At 43.9% G+C, this 18,147-nt stretch overlaps 1 protein-coding gene across 3 annotated transcripts in view; it reads left to right on the plus strand.

Annotated features, from left to right (window-relative positions):
- The window catches only part of PLEKHA2 (pleckstrin homology domain containing A2), a 56,263-nt gene that overhangs the window by 26,884 nt on the left and 11,232 nt on the right, over positions 1 to 18,147 (plus strand). For all 3 annotated transcript variants that reach the window (XM_011372574.2, XM_011372567.2, XM_011372578.2), the window contains 7 exons: positions 3,922 to 3,970; positions 5,395 to 5,492; positions 10,541 to 10,681; positions 11,225 to 11,371; positions 11,649 to 11,717; positions 12,108 to 12,178; positions 15,498 to 15,561. In XM_011372574.2, the coding sequence (XP_011370876.1) occupies positions 3,922 to 3,970; positions 5,395 to 5,492; positions 10,541 to 10,681; positions 11,225 to 11,371; positions 11,649 to 11,717; positions 12,108 to 12,178; positions 15,498 to 15,561 (639 nt within the window). The remainder of the gene's footprint in view (positions 1 to 3,921; positions 3,971 to 5,394; positions 5,493 to 10,540; positions 10,682 to 11,224; positions 11,372 to 11,648; positions 11,718 to 12,107; positions 12,179 to 15,497; positions 15,562 to 18,147) is intronic.

The following is an 18,147-nucleotide window of genomic DNA, read 5'->3' on the forward strand; positions in this document are numbered from 1 at the left end:
GAGAGTCTTATGAAAAGTATGGACTCATTTTCCAGGCAAAGTATGTATAGTGTGCATACACTGTGGTTTCGCCTGTAATTTTAGGGCTCATTGACCCCATGATTGGTCCAGACACCCCTACTTAGAGCCCCTCCAATCATTCTTTGTAGATAGATGACTGCTTCTCTTGCTCTTGGTGCCACCTCATGGGGCAAGGTCACTCTGGACACGGGTTCAGAATTTCACCAGAGCTGTAAGACCTTGTTCTGCTGCTGCTGCTCTGATTGAAGGGCCCCAGCTTCACTTCCGGCCAAAGGCAGACAGGGTGGGGCTGGCTAGCAGAGCCCTGCCACTGATGAGCTGGCTGCTCCTGTGGTCTGTTTTTGATCTGATAAGAGCAGGTTCCTGAGAGTGTTTCACTGTGGAGCGGCCTCATCTGTGTCACTCTCTGAGACCCGTGCTCATTTCCCCCTTCACGTCCCCGACCTCCTCTCACTGCTTGCATAATCTAGGATCTGCTCGTCAACCACAGTTGCGCAGGTACTCAACTGTGGCCACCTTGGAGCATGCAGATAGTTGCGCTTGGCTTCTCTTACTAAAGTCAGCCTGTCAATCATACTTCTTCAGGATTTTCTGCTCCTTCACTACATCTGAAGGAAGCTGCACAGCCTGGCTTGATTATCAACATGTGGTGGGTGTGTGTGTAGAGGGGTTATGCTTCCCAGGGGCCAAGGATTCTGCTTTCACAGTCACCAGGATGTCGGGGAGGCCACAGCTACCTGTCCATAGTAAATGAGACCCCTCACTTTAGTCCTTCTCTCCAAGGGGGAGATGATATCATCTTCTTTCGCCATTCTGTGACTATAAGAAGGGGTCTAGTAATTTCATTTCAGCTCTGTTAATCAGGGTACATCAGGGCAGAACTAGAACTGATGTTAATTTAGCAAGGAGCTGCTTTGCCAAATAATCCTTCTGTGGTAAGCCATGAAGCATGAGGCAAATTATAGATGTGCATGCATATAATCATGCATACCCCCTGACTGAAAACTGGAGAACAAATACAAACAAACAATAAAAGAACCAGGCAATCTCTTTGAAAGCCTCAGTTCCTCAGTTCCTGTAATAAGCACGTGCATAGCATTTTTGCATTATAGGCAGGGGATAAGTCATGGTCAAAGTGGACTGTGTCATCCAGCCAGGGTGAAAGTATCCATTGATGATGCCCTATATAGTTGATGGTAACTGTCAGGTTCTGGGAGAAAGAGCCTCCTTATAAGCTGGAGAAGGTCTCAGAGAGCCAGCTTTTCATTGTTATTCCAAAGCCAAAAGTAGAAGAGCGTGAGATAAGTGGGTTCTAAGGGTCGGGATGGCTAAGACAGTCCTATGATGGTCAGGGTGATACAGGAACTAAGGGCAGGAATGCAGTTTATGGGCACGAGGGCTGGCAGGAACATGGATGCTTGGGGAAGAACATGGATGCAGAGGAAGAAAATGAGTCACTGACAGATCAGAACATCAGACGCAAGCAGAATAAAGGCATACACTGTGGTTCAGATTAAATTTCAGGGTCTGAAACCCAGAAAAATAAGATATCATGGGGACCAAGACTGTGGTGTCTTGGAGCTCCAGTGCACAGTTTCTGGGAGTGGTGAAAACTTGACTGGGTTCAAATAGTTGGTATGAACTTAGGATGTGCAGGTTCACCTTTGCTTAACTCTTCATGTTTTTCAGGACTATTTAGGCTTTCTTAGGCCCGATGGCTTTCACCTCACATCATGGTAAACATTTCAAAACATACTCACATTTCTTTTTTTTTTTTTAAATCTTATTTTATTTTCTTTATTTAAAAAATTTATTTTTATTATGGTGACATTGGTTAACAAAATCCAGTAAGTTTCAGGTGTACAATTCAAAGGTAAGGCATATATATATGTATACTGCATTGTGTATTCACCACCCATAGTTAGATTTCTTTCTGTCACAACACATTTCTTATTAAATATAATTGTTTAGCTGTAAAATATTCAAGAGGATTTTAATCATTTTACTTTTGGAATGATTTGGCTATGAGTAACTCATTTAATTTATGATTGGCTCTAATTTTTCGGCAGATTTCATACCCGTGGAGTCTTGTGAACTAAGAAAATCAAAGCTACTAATTATTTTCAAATGTAATGAAATTTTAGTAAATGTTTAAATGAAACGTTGATGAAGTCGACTAAATGTGACATCTTAAAGACATTTAATTATGTACTTGTCAGCGAGGTTGCTATAATGTTATACAGACATTTAATTGAGTATTGATTAATGTTGAGGATGCCATATTCATTTTGTATATTGGAGACCAGGCATTTTTTCAGGTCTCATACATTTTTTGTATGCCCCTGAGGCACTCCCCAGGCTCTCAGCATTTTTCCCATAGTGCCAGGGATGCCACCGCTTGTATTAATAATGTGGAATGGGATTTTAAAGGAAATAAGGTATAAGAAGCAACAAATGGTTTCTCTTTTATTGAGCAGCTTCTGTGTGACAGAATGGGTTAAGTACCTCACCTGCACTATATCATATTTAGTCCTCACAATAGCTCTATGACAATATGGTGTTATCTCTATCTAGTGGAATAAGAAATGGGAGTCACACAAGTGGGACACCTAGGATTTGAGCCATGGCCCTCGGGTACCACAGCCAGACTATACTGCCCGTCCTTCCTTTGATAGGCCGCTACCTCAGTTTCCATCTTAAGTATTTGGGGCAGGATTAATTTTGGTTGTTAAGGAATCTGGCTAGGTCTACAGAAGGAACTTAGAGCCAAGAGTGAGAATCCAGACAGATTGGTGGGTCAGTCATTATCAGACCCTTAGCAACTGCGAGCCAAGAAGAGACCTTAATTTTGACTTGAGAGTTTTTCTTTAGCTCCTGACTTCATGCCTTCTGTTAAAGTGAGAACAAGTAGAATGCCCTTGGCTGGAGAGGGGATTGAGAGAATGGTGTCCACAGGAGGATCATGTGGTAATAATTCCTAGCCTTGGTCCTGGGAGAAGGTGGCTGGCCCCTTAGAAATCCCAGTTACAGTGGTGGAGGTCTGCTCCAGGGAGGTACAGCTTGCATCAAAGGTAGTCAGTCACCTAATCTTTGTGGGCATATGAGTTGGAATATGAGTTGCTTTCCTTTATCTTTTCAGTGTATTTGATCCTGAGCAAGGTGGGCTTACATAGGCACATACTCAGGAATGTACGTGCCAGGGATAGGATGGAAAAAGCAAGATGAAATCAAAAGAGAGATGTAGAAATCTTTGTACTTTCTTGTGCCCTTTTCTTAAATGCATAGTTATGCTCTCGGATTCCATCAGCCCCTCTTGGGACATGTGGGAAGAACATGTTTTCATGGTTAAGCAGTCAGGGTAGATATATAGGAAATTGATCAGTGTGTCCAAATGTGGCGAGAGACATGCGGCCTAATCTCTCTGTGAGCTCTAATTGGAATCTACATTGCAGCAATACTACTTTTGGTTTGGAGAACTGTTTAGGGATGGGACTTGGTGGTTAAGCGGCAAGTGGAATCTTGCTAGTGTGATTGGGGCCAGTATAGGTTTTTTGGTTCAGAGAAAATTTTGTCAGGACTCAGTGGCTTCTAAAAGTGTTTTGCAAAGGTAAAGATTAACACAGACATCAAGATAGTGATCATTTCTGAAGGGTGAGGATAGGACTCTTTCAGGGAGGGGCAAAAGACTTCTAAGAAATAGGACTGAGAGTGTCCCGTTTTTAAATCTGAACGGTGAGTACAGGGTCTCCACTTAATTATTATTCTTTAAAGTGTTCACACATGTTTTATCTATGCTTCTTTTTGTAAGAAAAGTTTCCTAATAAAAACATTTGGAAAAAAAGCGCTTTATAATACTGTTATAAACGTATTCATGTTTCTTTTATTTTTTATTTGACTTAGGTGAGCATAGCTACCCCAAAGCAGAAACCAAAAACTCCGTTTTGCTTTGGTGAGTACTGAGCCAGGGGATGGGTTTTCTGACACTTCTACAGCCGCTTCCTCTTTTGCACAGTGACAGTCCTGTGATCACATGTGACTTACACCCTGTGTGTATGAGTGACTTCAGTCACAGTGATGTTCCTGGGTCTCAAGTGATGCTGCTTTCCTTGGTCTCGCCACAAAGATTATTAATAACATAAGACAGAGGTACACGGACCATTGGGGTTCCAGGTTCTCTTGACTCCACCAGGCAGAGTGCAAGGTATCGATTAGAAGCTTTCTAGGAACCCTCAGCTCAGAGCTCAGTAGTGGTATGCTCAGGAAAGATAGAGACTTGGGAAAGTTGGGAAGATAAGAGAAAAGGAGTATTCTTACAGGGGTCTCAGTATTGCCAAACGAGTGACAGTGTTGGGGGTAACACAGGAAACAGATGACTCAGTGGATGTCTCAAGTTATTGAATCATCAGTATTTATTTGGCTCCCACTGTGTTTTTAGATCTGTACTAAATGCTACAAGAAATGCTAACAGATAGTTTCTGTTGTGTATCTAGGGTGACTCTGAATGTAAGCTCGTGAAGGCAGGGATACTTCTCTGCTTTGTCACTGCTGTATCCTCAGCATGTAGCATGGTTCTGGCACGTAGTAGATCCTTGGTAAATATTTATAGAATGAATGAATGAGCTACTGAATTCTGTGTCTGCCCCATGGTTCTCACCTTTTTTTAGTTCAGGCTCATTTATGCTAGGAGAATAAAATGGCCCCTTGAGCTGTCCTCTCTCCCAACTTCAGGTTGGTTCAAACTTCTTTGGTGCTCTCATTCCCCTATCTTTTTTTCAAATAGCATCGCTAAGCTTAAAAATGACACTCTCAGATTTTGTGGTCAGCAGATCTATTTTTAAAAAAATTATGAATCCAGAAGTAAATTGTTGACTTAATGGAGTGCTCAGAGGAAAGGACAGGTTGAAAATGAAGTCAAGGTCACAGATTTGATTATTTGATCTCAGGTAAGCTTTGTTCCATTTCCCAACCACAGACGAGACTCTTAACCTGGGCCAGTTGTGTCCGTGGAAACAAGGAGCATTGGAACCAAAATGATATATGTATCATCATGAATATAAATCTGTTTGCACCTCTGAAAAGTAGTTCGAGCATGTGGCAGACTGGCAGCCTCATCACTGCACAACAGCATATTAAGGTTGTTGGTAATGTCAGGTATCATTCTTGTGGCCAGTGGAATCATCCACCCTTTAAATAGAGAGAGCAGTGTAGCCTGACGCTTCCCGAATATTCATGCGGTGACTTTGCACCATGGGAAAAGTCTTCCTCAGCTTTGTGGGGACCCTCCTACTTCAAACACCTTAGTTTTGTGGAGTCTTTTTGTGTTGCATACGTCCTGACCTGGAGTTTTCTCCCTCTTACTTGTGACTTTTGCAGTCATCAATGCCCTCTCTCAGAGGTATTTTCTTCAAGCCAATGACCAGAAAGATCTGAAGGACTGGGTTGAAGCCCTGAACCACGCCAGCAAAATCACTGTACGTATGGTTCCTTTTCCTTTCTGGAGGGGTTCAGTGTCTCTTCCCAGCACGTGGCCTGTTTGGGTGAGGAAGAACTCTGATGGCAGCAGGGACTTTCTCAGAAGCTTGTTCCAGATCCAGTTCCCATACCTCTTCTTACACCTTGGCTTACTGACCGCAAGTTGAACTGAGAGTTGGGGTTAGAATCAAGTTCAAGGGGAAGTTCATGGAGTGTCTGCTTTGTGCTTCCGGGAGGACCCCTGGTCAGTTGTGTTTTGGGTAATGCTGATTTAGAAAGTGGTGGGATTGGAAAATGGATTGCTGACTATGAGAAGTAGAATAAAGGGCAAAACATAAGGAAGAAAGTCAGAATTTGTCCTGGCTTAAGGGAATACTCTTCTTACTGTAAGAGCTGGCCTGGGGGATCAGTCCAGGCCACCCACAAGCCTGTCCTTCCAAAGCGTTCCATTTAAAAACATCACTGAACTAATTCACTGACTGCGCTATAAGTGCTCTCGCTTTCTTTGACTTGGTTGACGAAGAACTCATTTCTTCTTCCTTAGACATACAAGGGAAAAAAGGGGAGAAGAGTAGGAAGGAGGAGAGGGAAAATTTATATTTTGGAAAAAAATAGACCTTTAACCAATAGTCTAGACTGATTTGTGGTTGAGTAACTACGGTTTGTTTATATGCTGAAAAGTTTTATTTTCTGTATTATACAGTCAGAAATGCTTACATTCTAGTGACTTCCAATAATAACCATCATGCCCTGGAGTAGATCATTCTCCATGTATCTCAGGGTTCCTGTGCATAAATTAATAGAAGAAATCTGTGTATCTATCTAGCACTTGTAATGCTGGACTCAAGCAGAGTACAATTTAGTCGTCAGAGCAGTTTTGCTCGTTAGCTTATTATTCTGATAAACCTTGGTAAACCCAAGAAAAGAGAGCGAAAGGACAGGAGGGAGGGAGATGGCTGCAACTCACATGTCTGCTCACCCATGTGCTTGTGCACGTGACTCCTAGTGCTGATTTTAATAAAGGTTTTCTTCAGTCATGTTGAGGTCTTCGCCCTTCTGTGCCTTCCACAGTTTGGGGAGTTTTTTCCCGATATCTAATACCTCGTTCTCATTCATTGTTTCCTCCTGGATTTCCTCTGTTTCCTGCCTGGTTAACTGGGCTACACATTCTGTACGGCAGCAGGACCCTCTTTCCCTTTCTTTTGTGCCTTGAGCATAGAGTTGCTCTAATCACATAGTTCCCCTTGCCTCTTTTCTGGCCGCGCGGGGCAGAAGTTACAGGCTGTGGGAGTGGAAAGGAGCATGATGGTGCCCAGAGGCTGGAAGTCCAAAGACCTTGTGTAGTGTCAAAGCCTTCTTCAGGGTCTCCATAGTCTCCAGGGTCCCATTCACTTTCCTTGTTCTGTTTATACATCCCTTCACTTCTCCTGCAAAAGGTTCTATGAGACAGAAGGAAGAGGAGGGGTACCCTTCTTCCTCCTAATCTTTTTGTGTCCTGAAAGGGTTTAGTTTTTCCTCCACTTCCACATCATCTTATGTGGCGTATCTTTCCTTAGAGAGACTGGATAGATGTGGGACTGGGACACCACATGGATGACATACATATTTATTTTAGCCCACTTTATGTGCAAAGTGAAGCATCACGCACTTCGGGGGATACAGAGATGAAAGAGGGAACAGATAGCATATTGAGCCAAACCTTCACATGTCTCATACGTTCACCCCTCACATCACTCTTGTGAGATAGATGCTTTTACTGCCATTTTTCAGATGAGGAAAATGGAAATCAGAGTCTTGCCCAAAGTCTAGAAGTTAGTAAGTGGTAGAGCTGGGATTCAAACTCAAACTCAGGACCCTTTGGCTCCCAAGACCTAGGAGTTTATAAAAATATTAAAAATGAACAACAGTGTTAAAATAAGTTAGATCACACACCACTTTACATACATGGCTTCATTTTGCCTTGTAAAAACCCTAAATAGGAAGGGCAAGTGTTATTATCCTCATTTATAGATGAGGAAATGGAAATGCCTAGAGATCAAAGTGACTTCCCCCAAGGTTATGGACCCAGCATGGATCTAGTTTTTCTGCCCACAGATCACTGTTCATATTATGCTGAGGTCACTGAGTTCTTATGATTGAAGAAAATGATCAACATATGGTTTTTAAAGAATTAGGCTCTCTCAGAGTATTAGTATTCCCGTATTTGTTTTCTAGGGCTACTGGAACAAACTGGGTGGCTTAAAACAACAGAAATTTATTCTCTCATGGAGACCAGAAATCTTGAATCAAGATGTTAGCAGAGCTGTGTTCCCTCTGAAGACTTTAGGGGAGAATCTTTCTTGCCTCCTCCAAATTCTGGTGGCTCCCAGTGGTCCTTGGTGTTCCCTGGCTTGTAACTGCATGATTCCATCTCTTCCTCCATCACTGTATGGCTTGTGTGGCTGTGTGACCACTGTTGTTCCTTTAATAACATCAGTCATAGAACTTAGGACCCACCATGAACCAGTATAAGCTCATCTTAATACCATCTACAAAGATCCTAGTTCCAAATAATGTCACATTCTGAGGTTATGGGTGGACAGTTTTGGGGGACATTATTTAACTCACTGTATTTTTCAAAAGAGTTGAAAATTGAGCTGTACAAGTGAAGCACAGCTCCCTCCTCCCCACCCACACATCCCCAAGTTGGATGATCACTTCCAGCAGTCTAAGCATGCCTGGTGAGAAGGAAGATGAGTCCTTGAGAGCTTCATTTCACATTACAAATGATATCCTTGTGGATCTCTAGCATCAGAGAACATGCCACAGGTGGATAGAAGAGGGCGCACCCTTAACTAAGCCTCTGGGATATGGCCAAACCAAAAGGATGACCTTGTTTTCAAGCTCTAGAGCATAGTTTTTGTTGAATTTGTCCTCAGTAGGCTGATTCAAAGTCTCAGGAAGTGGAAACAGTTTTGGAAAGGCTCTGGGTGGCTAGAAGTAACCCATGATGTTGGGGCATGAACAGGGACAACCGGCTATTCTCTGGGCAGAAGACAGGAAGATTCTGACAGACAACAACAGCTAAGCTTCTATGAGGCGTTTTCTGGTCTTTGTTAACTAAAAGCCTTTGTCCCTACTTCTTTCTTGGGTTTTAGGAATTCATTTGGGTCATTCGAGAAGAATTTCTTCTGTTCCATGGTGATTATACCACTAAACACCCAAGCAATAATAACATACCTAAAGAATTCTATCACAATAGCAAAAAATCAGAGAAATTTAGGAAGGTGGTAAGTAGGTAGGTAGGTAGTGGTATTTAGCACTGGAGAGTTAGCCAGTCCTTGGGCAAGTCATTTTAATGAGCTTTCATTGACCTTATCTATGAAATGGATAGATAAGGTCTATCCATTGAGCTTAGGGATAGCGCAGTAAAGAGTTTAGTGCATTCCTGGCACTGAGTAGAGGCCCAAAGCAATGAGACCTGCTATTCTCTCTCAGACAGCCATAAAGAAAAGACAAGGTGGATTTCTGGCCCAATCAGGCGAGGTGGTGGGCAGAGGTCACTCTTGTCTATGTAAACTGAGAATGCAGGCCAGAAAGAGGGGTCTCATCTTTCTGGGGCCCTGCTGTAATCACAGTGGTCTTGCTCCTTTGCAAAGATACCAAATGGAGTCGTCCTTGGTCCCCCTGAGCTGTGAGCTCTTAAAAGATTCTTTGGTCTTTCTAACTCTCAAGGCTGTAGAAGAAGCAGTAAAGGATGTTGGCTTTTTTCATGTGGTCCATAGTTATTTTCTGGTAGATCCACACAGGATGCTAAGTTTTTGTGAATGAGAGGCTTTGTGATTCTGTATACACCATACCAGCTGGGTGATAGGTCCAGTCTCTGTCCCGTTATTAGTCATGGCTTTGGCCAAATGACTTGACTGTTCTGAGCCTCTCTTTAATTCTTACTAAATGAAAGATTTTATCAGAGTTTGCAGACGCTGGTATAAATGAGTGAAGTGGGTGAGGAGAAAGAAAAACAACATAAATGAGAATAAATGCCACCTGAAACATGGCCTCAGTGCGGAGAGAATGGTTAGGATAGTGGCAAACTGAAGAATGAATTCCCCATCAAAAGAGAGAAGTGCTGCTCATCTGGGAATCTGGATTTTATATGAAATATCCTAAATTTTAAGTGTAGATTGGAAACACACTGCATAGGACAAACAAAACAGTTTGGGCCAAGTCTGCCTTGGGCTCTCCGTTTGCAACCTGTGGCCTGTGGTCTCAAACCAGCCATAAACTTCTATGATCATATGTACATACCCTCATTTGATAACCAAAACAACTCTACGACATAAATGTTATTCCACTTTCCATTTTACACATGGGATAGTTTAGGCCCAGAGAGATTCAATGATTTGCCGAAGGTTACTCGGTTAGTTAGTGACCTGTCGTGAGTTGTTATTCCCCAGGCCTTGGGCTCCAAAGCTCATGCTCCCTGATTCTGTACCACATATGGGTACCTGTGCCCCTGCCTAGCATACTTTCTTCTGTCTTCACGTTCCTGGTTCATTTTCATTCTCCAGGTTACCGTTTATACATCTCCTCCTCTGCTAACCACTCCATTTCAAGCAGTTCCCCTGCTGTTCTCTAGCTTAGCTCCTGTTTGTTTTCTTCATGGCACTCACCACATTTTGTAATTAGCCTGATTGTTTCGCTATGCAATTTTTGTCAAGTGTCCCTTACTAGCATCTCCATGCCATAAGGGCAGGACATGTGTCTAAATTTGCTGTTTTATACTTTGTTCTCTTGCCAGGGAAGGGCTGGCTTACAGTAGGTACTCAGTATGTTTGTTGAGTAAGTGTGTACATGAGTGTGTGTGTGTGTGCACGCATGTGGTGTGGGGGTGGCTGGCAGAGTTCCTTTTACTCAGATATTGATTGATGGAAGGCCTGGGGAAGAGAGGGGCATCTTACTATAATTTAGTACATTAGCTTTCGTTGCTCTTCCTCAGCCTACTTTTGGCCCCGGCTTTTCCTAAGCTTCTGTATCCTGTTGACCATGATGCCATCATTCTTCCCAGGTACCCAAAATTGGGAGCCTGCCCCTGACGACCGAAGTTCTCAAAAGCCTAGCAGTTCCTCCGGCCTCAGAGAAGAAGCCTCAGGTGGCCTACAAGACAGAGATCATTGGAGGGGTGGTGGTATACACGCCCATCAACCAGGTGCTGGGGCCTGGGACTGCCAGGGGGTTGTGGGGTGTGTGATGTCTTGGTGTGCTAGTGATGTGTACAGAGGACTGTACTGAGAAAAGGGTAGATGGGAGTTTGAGAAGCCAGTGCAGATGGAGTGGGCAGGAACATACAGGTCTGGCGTGTGTGTAAATAATGGCAGTAGAGAAATTGAGGCCTCCACATCTTGAAATTGTGTGGCCAGCACAGTTCGGCACCATACATAGGAGACTAGCACACGTAGACACCATGAGGAGCAAGGCTGGAAACAGGCCCACTGTCTTTCTTCTGGTTTGCCTTCTCTGTCCTTCCCATTTTCCTGGGTCTGCCCAACATCCCTGAGCCTTATTCTGTGAAAACAGCAGGTATAATGCCTGATGGGGGCAAAGTAACTGTATATTTTCTTGTTTAACTCTATGACTGCTATAGTGGGCATAGACGAGAGATGATTCGGCCAGAGGAAACTGGGTTGGGCAGGGGCTGTGACTATGTAAGGATTGAGGGGGAGGTGCTAATTCTGATCCTGTTTCCTTGTAGAATGGTGGGGATGGGCAGGAAGGGAGTGAGCCAGGGTCCCACGCCATTCTTCGAAGGTCCCAGAGTTACGTCCCAACAACAGGCTGCCGTGTTCCCACTGGGCCTCCCCTCATTAAGAGCGGCTACTGCGTGAAGCAAGGGAACGTGGTGAGTATCAGCACTGGGGCTGGAGCGGGTTCTGGTTACTCCCTGGAGCCTGTGGGTATGGGTATAGCAGAGCGGGAAGCAGGCTGAAAAGAGGAGCTGCAGTCCTCCATGCTCGCTGCTGCCCAAACCATGAGAGGCTTGGAAACAAACACTTGCCCCTGCAGGTCAGAGGCATTGCTCCTGATAGAAAGAACTTTTTGTCCCCTATTGAATGTGGGAGCACCCTTTGAGTGCTGGTACCTTTTTCTAATGTCCTGTTCGTTCCTTTTTATTTCAGCGGAAGAGCTGGAAACGTCGCTTCTTTGCACTCGATGACTTTACTATCTGCTACTTCAAGTGTGAGCAGGTTTGTAGTCACTCTGGGACCCTTCTAAGAGGTCATGGAAGGGAAGAGGCACATGAGTAACACCCACGTGTGTGTGCATGAGTAGAGACGTGGACACACACAGACCTCGGAGGTGACTGTCTTACCTCCATCCCTCCTGTGTGTGCATCTTTAGAGTGACGTTTAGAGTGGCCTGAATTTCTTCCCTCCTATGCAATGAGCTGTTCTGTGGTCAGAACCACAGAGCATCTTAGATTTTTTTTCTCTCTTGATTCTTTTGAGAATTTCCCTTATTTGCAACCTGGTTTTAGTTGACCATCTCTGATGAGAGAGGCACATCGGTCATCTTAGTCTTGGTTGTGGCATTACTTGGACAGCCTCATTTACCTATCTTTCTGTTATTTCCCCCAGGACCGAGAACCACTGCGTACTATATTTCTCAAGGATGTTCTCAAGACCCATGAATGTCTGGTCAAGTCTGGGTAATTGTCTCTGCTTATTCTTTTTGATTAAAACTCCCATTTGCTCTTTTAAATCTTCATTTACGACCCTTCTGAGGCTCTGTTCAAGAGTCTTCTTCCAAGAGCAAGGGCCAGATCTTGAGGTCTCATGCATGACCCACTGTATCCTGGCTGATGCAGATGTGAGATCACACTGGGCACATTTACCGTCTTCCTGTTACTTTACTCTCAGTCCTGAGGAGACGAGCCTATATAATAATTTTCTGGTGGAGAAAAAGAAAGAATATAGGAACAAAGAAGAGGGTGGTGCTGAGATGCTTCAGGTGTTAGAGTCAGATGCTCATTCCACAGGAGGACTAAGGCTCAGAGGGGGGACTGTGCCCTTAGTCACTCACTTTGCAGCGCTTCTGGTCAGATCATTGCTAATGCCAGTGCCTCGTCCCTGAACTTATGCCTCTTGTCTTCTCTGTCTTTTGACAGATCCCTGACGTCCCCTTAAAACAAGGCTGATTCACAGCAACTCTGTTATTCCCTTTGGGCAGGAGGGGAAAGTATTTTTAATATGTTTTTCTTTTCATTAGGAAACGGTTACCTTCCAAGTGCCATGATGCACAGGGTTAGTTTAGGACCTTGGACCCCCAGGCCGGGGCTTTCCCATATCCAACACCAAATAGAGATTCCCCTAGAAGTAAAGCTTTAGAAACCCAAGGGCATCTGGATATCTAGAAATCCTCGTTTTGGCCCTCAGTTTACAGTCTTTAAGGACTGTACGTTGGTCTCTCCATCCGTGGACTGTGCATGCAGAGCCAGCATCATCAGAGAAGCTAGTAGCAGCAGGCAGATTGTTCCTGAATAAAGGCATGGAAGGGTCTTGCATGCGAACAGTGCTGTATGACCCAAGGAAGCAGGGACTGAAGCACTGAGTCTGGCAAATGGCAGTTGCAGAGTACAGAAAGTTAGGGAAGTTCCCAGTGACAGTTTATAATTCATGAAAGTAGCTATCGGTGGAAGTTCCAGAAGTGTGGCTCCTAAGTTGCTAGCGGGCAGAGGAAAGATTAGGCATGACCGAGTCCCCGGAGATGGCTCCTGCCTCCGGGGCCTGTACAGATAGACATACAAGCACCTGGGCACGTTGTGGCAGCTTGGCGAACCCAGACGAGGTCAGTCCTAAGAGTGTTCTGGACTCTGCCTGAATCTCTGACTTCCAGAGTCAGACTGAACTCTGAATAAAAGACTTAAGGTTGTTGAAGATCATCAGGGAAGGAATCCCCAAGCCTCTGCAGGATCCAGACCTGTGAGACCGTGGCCTCCTCCAAACCCAGTCAGAGGGCTTTAGGGCATCTGGGTAGTCAGCCAACATTTGTTAAATTGAATTGAATTGAATTGAATTGAATTGAATTGAATCAAAAAGCAGCATGTAACCTGAGAAGCAGAGGTGAAAAGGCTGGGGATTTCCTCCCTGCTTTGCTTTCACCTCCTCAGTGGTTGATTCCATGATTGTATTCTGTGTCCATGACTAGTTTAAGAGTTTGAAACATTTAGCCAGAAAGCAGAGCCATCTCTACTCAGAAACTCAGAAAGTAATAATAGTGAAATATATTTCAAGTGACCACTACATGACATGCATTGTACCAGATGCCTTATATACCTTATAATTGATCTTCGTGGTGTGGTAGCCAGCCTGATAAAGGAGGTCTTCTCATCTCTATTTTTATAGTAGGGGTATAAAGGCTCACAAAGTTTTAAAAACATTCCTAAAATACCTTTTCCCTAAGTGGAGATAGGATTTGGTCCATCCGACCCCCATCTTACTGCCCTCTCCCCTTTAGTCTCATGCTCCTCTTTTGCCCGGTGCCCATGTCACTGGCCAAACACTTGCCATTTTCTTCCAAGTCCTCATTTATGAAGCCGACTCTGACTGTCTGCAATCGGTTCTTTCTTGGACTCATTCTAACTCTTGGCATATAGCACACAGTCTGACACCTAATTGTATAGATTTGCTTTTTTGTGTTATTTTATTGGGAAGGAATTAGATCTTTCACTCCTTATATATCCCCTACTATGACTGGATGCACACAGCTGACATTTAACACTGGAAATAATTTCAGCTGATTTGAGGTTTGTCACTGAGCATCAGCTACTTCTTTCCTTCTTTGCAGAAGTCAGGATCCCTCTTCCCAAACACACCCATTTTGAAGCATCTTAAAGTGTCTGCTCTTGCCTTCCTTTTCTCCTCTTTAGTGTCCAGTCCCCTCAGCTCAGTATAATGAAGCACAGAGCAGGAATTTAATGTAGTTGATGAACTTGCTGCCTGGGTGAGGAAAGGTTTGGAAATGAGAGAGATGGCTCCCTTAGAAGAGGCAAACAGTAGTGGAATAATTAAAAGCATAGATGCTGGAGTCAGACCTGGGTTCAAATCCCGACTCTGCCATTTACTAACTCTGGTGCCATGGAAAGTCTTGTAACCTCTCCGAGTCTGGGTTCCGTCATCCATAAAGTGGTGAGTGTTAAGTTCCTCATTGGATTGTTGTGAAGATTGGATGAAATAACGCTCCAAAAAAGCACTTGCACAACAAAAGCACTCGAAGAACAGAATGGTGGTTGCCATTTATAACATCCCGTTATAAAATAAGTAAGTCCTGGGGATGTAATGCACAACATGGTGACTATAGTTAACAATACTGTATTATATGTTTGAAAGTTGCTAAGAGAGTAGATCTTAAAAATTCTCATCATAAGAAAAAAGTTCGTAACTGTGTGGTGATGGATGTGAACTTATTGTAGTGACCATTTCAAATATATACAAATATTGAATCGTTATGTTGCACATTTGAAACTAATAGAAAGTTACGTGTCAATTCTCTCCATATATATATACATACACACACATACATATATGCATACACACACATATACACAACACCAGTAAAATTTTTATCTACTTAACTCTGAAAAAAAAAAGCACTCAAAACAGTGCTTTGCACAAAGCACATCGTGCATATTAGCCACTAAAGCAAAAACAACAAACCAAACCACAACTGTAGGCAGTGTGGGGTGTGGTAGATATTAGGCAGGGGGTTTTAGAGGGAAAGGAGCTTTATGTTAATAGAACAGGTGTGGGTAGAGCGGTTCCACAGGGATGGTGAAACCTCCTGAGATCCTCTAGGAACTGAAGGGAGAAGAAAGCCCTGCAGTGTTTTTTGAGGCAGGCGCTGAGGGAAGAATGGCCCAGGAGTCCCCTTCTTATGGTAGAGGGTACTGGTGCCTTGACTTAGGACAAATCAAGTCCTCAATGTGTACACCATCCTGCTGGTAACTTACTTTCTCTTTCTCTGCCTAGTGATCTCTTGATGAGGGACAACCTGTTTGAAATAATAACAAGCTCCAGGACTTTCTATATACAGGTAAGAAGCTCACTCAGGAGACTTTAACATTCCATTTCTGTGAATAGTGTACTCATAGGCCTTGCTTTTTCCTGTGCTTTCTCTTTTATTTTGTTTGAAGTTTCTAGTTGGTAAATTTAGCCCCTGAAAGTCAGTCCGAGTCCCATTTTATTCTAAACAGGATGTTTGCCAAAAGCTTCCCAACCATAAAATAATAAGAGCAGGTTGAGCCACTGTACCGGGGAATGTGACCATGTACCAGCTGTTCTCAGCTGCAGGCGCCAACTAAGCAGAGAAAAAGAGAACTGGCCAGTGGTTTCACTTCTCCTTTGGAGGGTATTTATAAGCTCCGCCTGTGTGTGGTCATCACTGTGTGCGGAAGGACAAAAGCACAGAGGCCCCTGTTCAGGCACCAGGTGCAAAGACCAGCTGCACAGAGAAAGCCATTGTTTGGGCTCTGACTATTCAGCTATCAGGAGCTTCTCCCCTCCACCCACTGCTTTGGAGTTTTCCCAACTCTTTCTAAAATCATAAGAGGAAGAAAGGCAGATTTCCAAACAGAGCCTGGACTTTCAGGGCCAAGTCCCTACCCTAGCCTGCCTGGAAATCCACAGAGTGTGCCTTGATTCTTGTAGCATCATGTTAGTGCTGCATTTCTAGCATTAAGACATCATGTCGTGTGTTGGTGTAAACGAGGGGCCCCTCAACCAAAGCTTTTCAGGGTTCCCACTGCACTTTTCTCTTTGTTTCAAGCATCACTCTCCCTTCCACAAGGTCGCCCCCCTTTCACAAGTTGATGGGTAGCAGCTCCAGTTGTCCTGACTCTCCGAGCTGGTCCCCCTGCTGGAGCCCAGCAGACAAGGCATATGTAGGTTTCATTCATTCAGACAAGCACTTGCCATCCCGGAAGAGACAATGTAGGAGAGCTGCAGAAAGTGTTGCTGGAGTGTTAGAGCTGGCTCCATTGCTGTTCAGGGGCAATAAAAGTATTTCCAGTTCTGGCATTTAACAGATAGTTGTTGAGTATCCTCAGTCTGCCAGGCATTTTGCCTCATTCTGAGAACACTGCATTAAATAAAACAGATCCTGAACTGGAGAGGGAGAGGAAGGGCGAGGGGGAAGAGGAGGGAGAGGGAGTCAAGTAAACAGGCAATAAAAATAGTGTGATGGGATTGGGGAGGGAGAGTTGTCCTGATGAACATAGGGGAGTTTTTACGGCAGTGAAACGATTCTGTATGATACTTTAATGGTAAATGCATGAAATAGAACTTTACAGCACAAAGTGTAAACCCTAACTTATGCCAATTTTATTTATTTACTTTTTATTAAAATTATTGGGGTGACATTGGTTAATAAAATCAAGTAAGTTTCAAGTATACAGTTGAACAATATATCATATGTATATTGTATTTGTATTCACCACCCAGAGTTAAATTTCCTTCCATCACCAAATGTTTGACACCTTTGCTCCTTCCCAACATATGCAAATTTTAAGAAAGCATTTAGGAAATCAGGTGATCTCAGCATGGAATTGCAGAATATGATGAGAGAAGCTAACTGCATTACAGAGTGAAAGTACTTCACTGATGGGGATAGGGGACTAAACACAAACAAAAACCAACAGTGTGATGAGCGCTACCATTAGAGTGAGTAGTGGTTGCCATGGAAACTCATAAGAAGGGTACCTCCCCCTCGCCCCTTTCAGGCAGTCAGGGGAGGTTTCCTGAGGGAAGACATATCTAAGCTGGGGGAAGAGTAGCCCAGGCGGAGGGAGTAGCATGTGGGGAAAAAAAGCTTGGAAATAAAAGGAAAACAGAGCAAACAGGAGGCTGGAGAGCAGATACATAGGGCCCGTGGCCTGTTATGCCTTATTGAAGAGCTTGTCTTTTATCCTGAGCGTTAGGGCCCCTCAAGGTTAAACTAGGGGAGTGACCCCATCTAATCTACCTTCTAAAGTTATCACTTGGACAAGTGATCTTACTTTCAGAGCCTTTTTTTTCTCATCTGAAAAGTGAAGACAATAGCCCTGAACTCCAACTCCTGTAATGATATGCTGGCTGTGAATTGCCTGGCTGGTACAATATAGAGGACAGATGAGAAAAGGGGGAAGATAGGAGCTGGAGAGACCAGTTTGAAGGCTATTGTTGTAATTTAGGTGAGACATAAAAGGAAGCCCAAACTAGGATGCATGGACGAACGTGGAAAATGTGAACGCTATTAAGGATTCCTTTCCAGGACTCGATTGTTGGTTGCATGTGTGGCGAAGGGAGAGAGGAGAGCCAAGCGTACTGTCCAGATGTCTGGCTTGGGCCTTAGGGTGGCTGATGGCAGAAGTCACTGTGATAGGAGCATGGGAGGAGGGACTGTGGAGAGCAGAGACAAGCCTAACAGAGGTGGTTCTGAGTTTACAGTGTCTGTAGGACATCCAAGGTGACATTATGGAGGCCCTTAGATAGGCAGTGCCTGACACATTGCTGGTATTAAATATTTGTGTCAAGTGAATGATCATGCTGGTAAGTGTTCAGGACAGAACTTTTGGGATGGAGGTAGTGATTTGGGAAACAAGAACCCCAGCAACATAAAGGTTCAAAAGTATTGCATCATCTG

Source organism: Pteropus vampyrus, unplaced genomic scaffold, assembly GCF_000151845.1.
Source record: "Pteropus vampyrus isolate Shadow unplaced genomic scaffold, Pvam_2.0 Scaffold8, whole genome shotgun sequence".
Taxonomy (NCBI): Eukaryota; Metazoa; Chordata; class Mammalia; order Chiroptera; family Pteropodidae; genus Pteropus; species Pteropus vampyrus.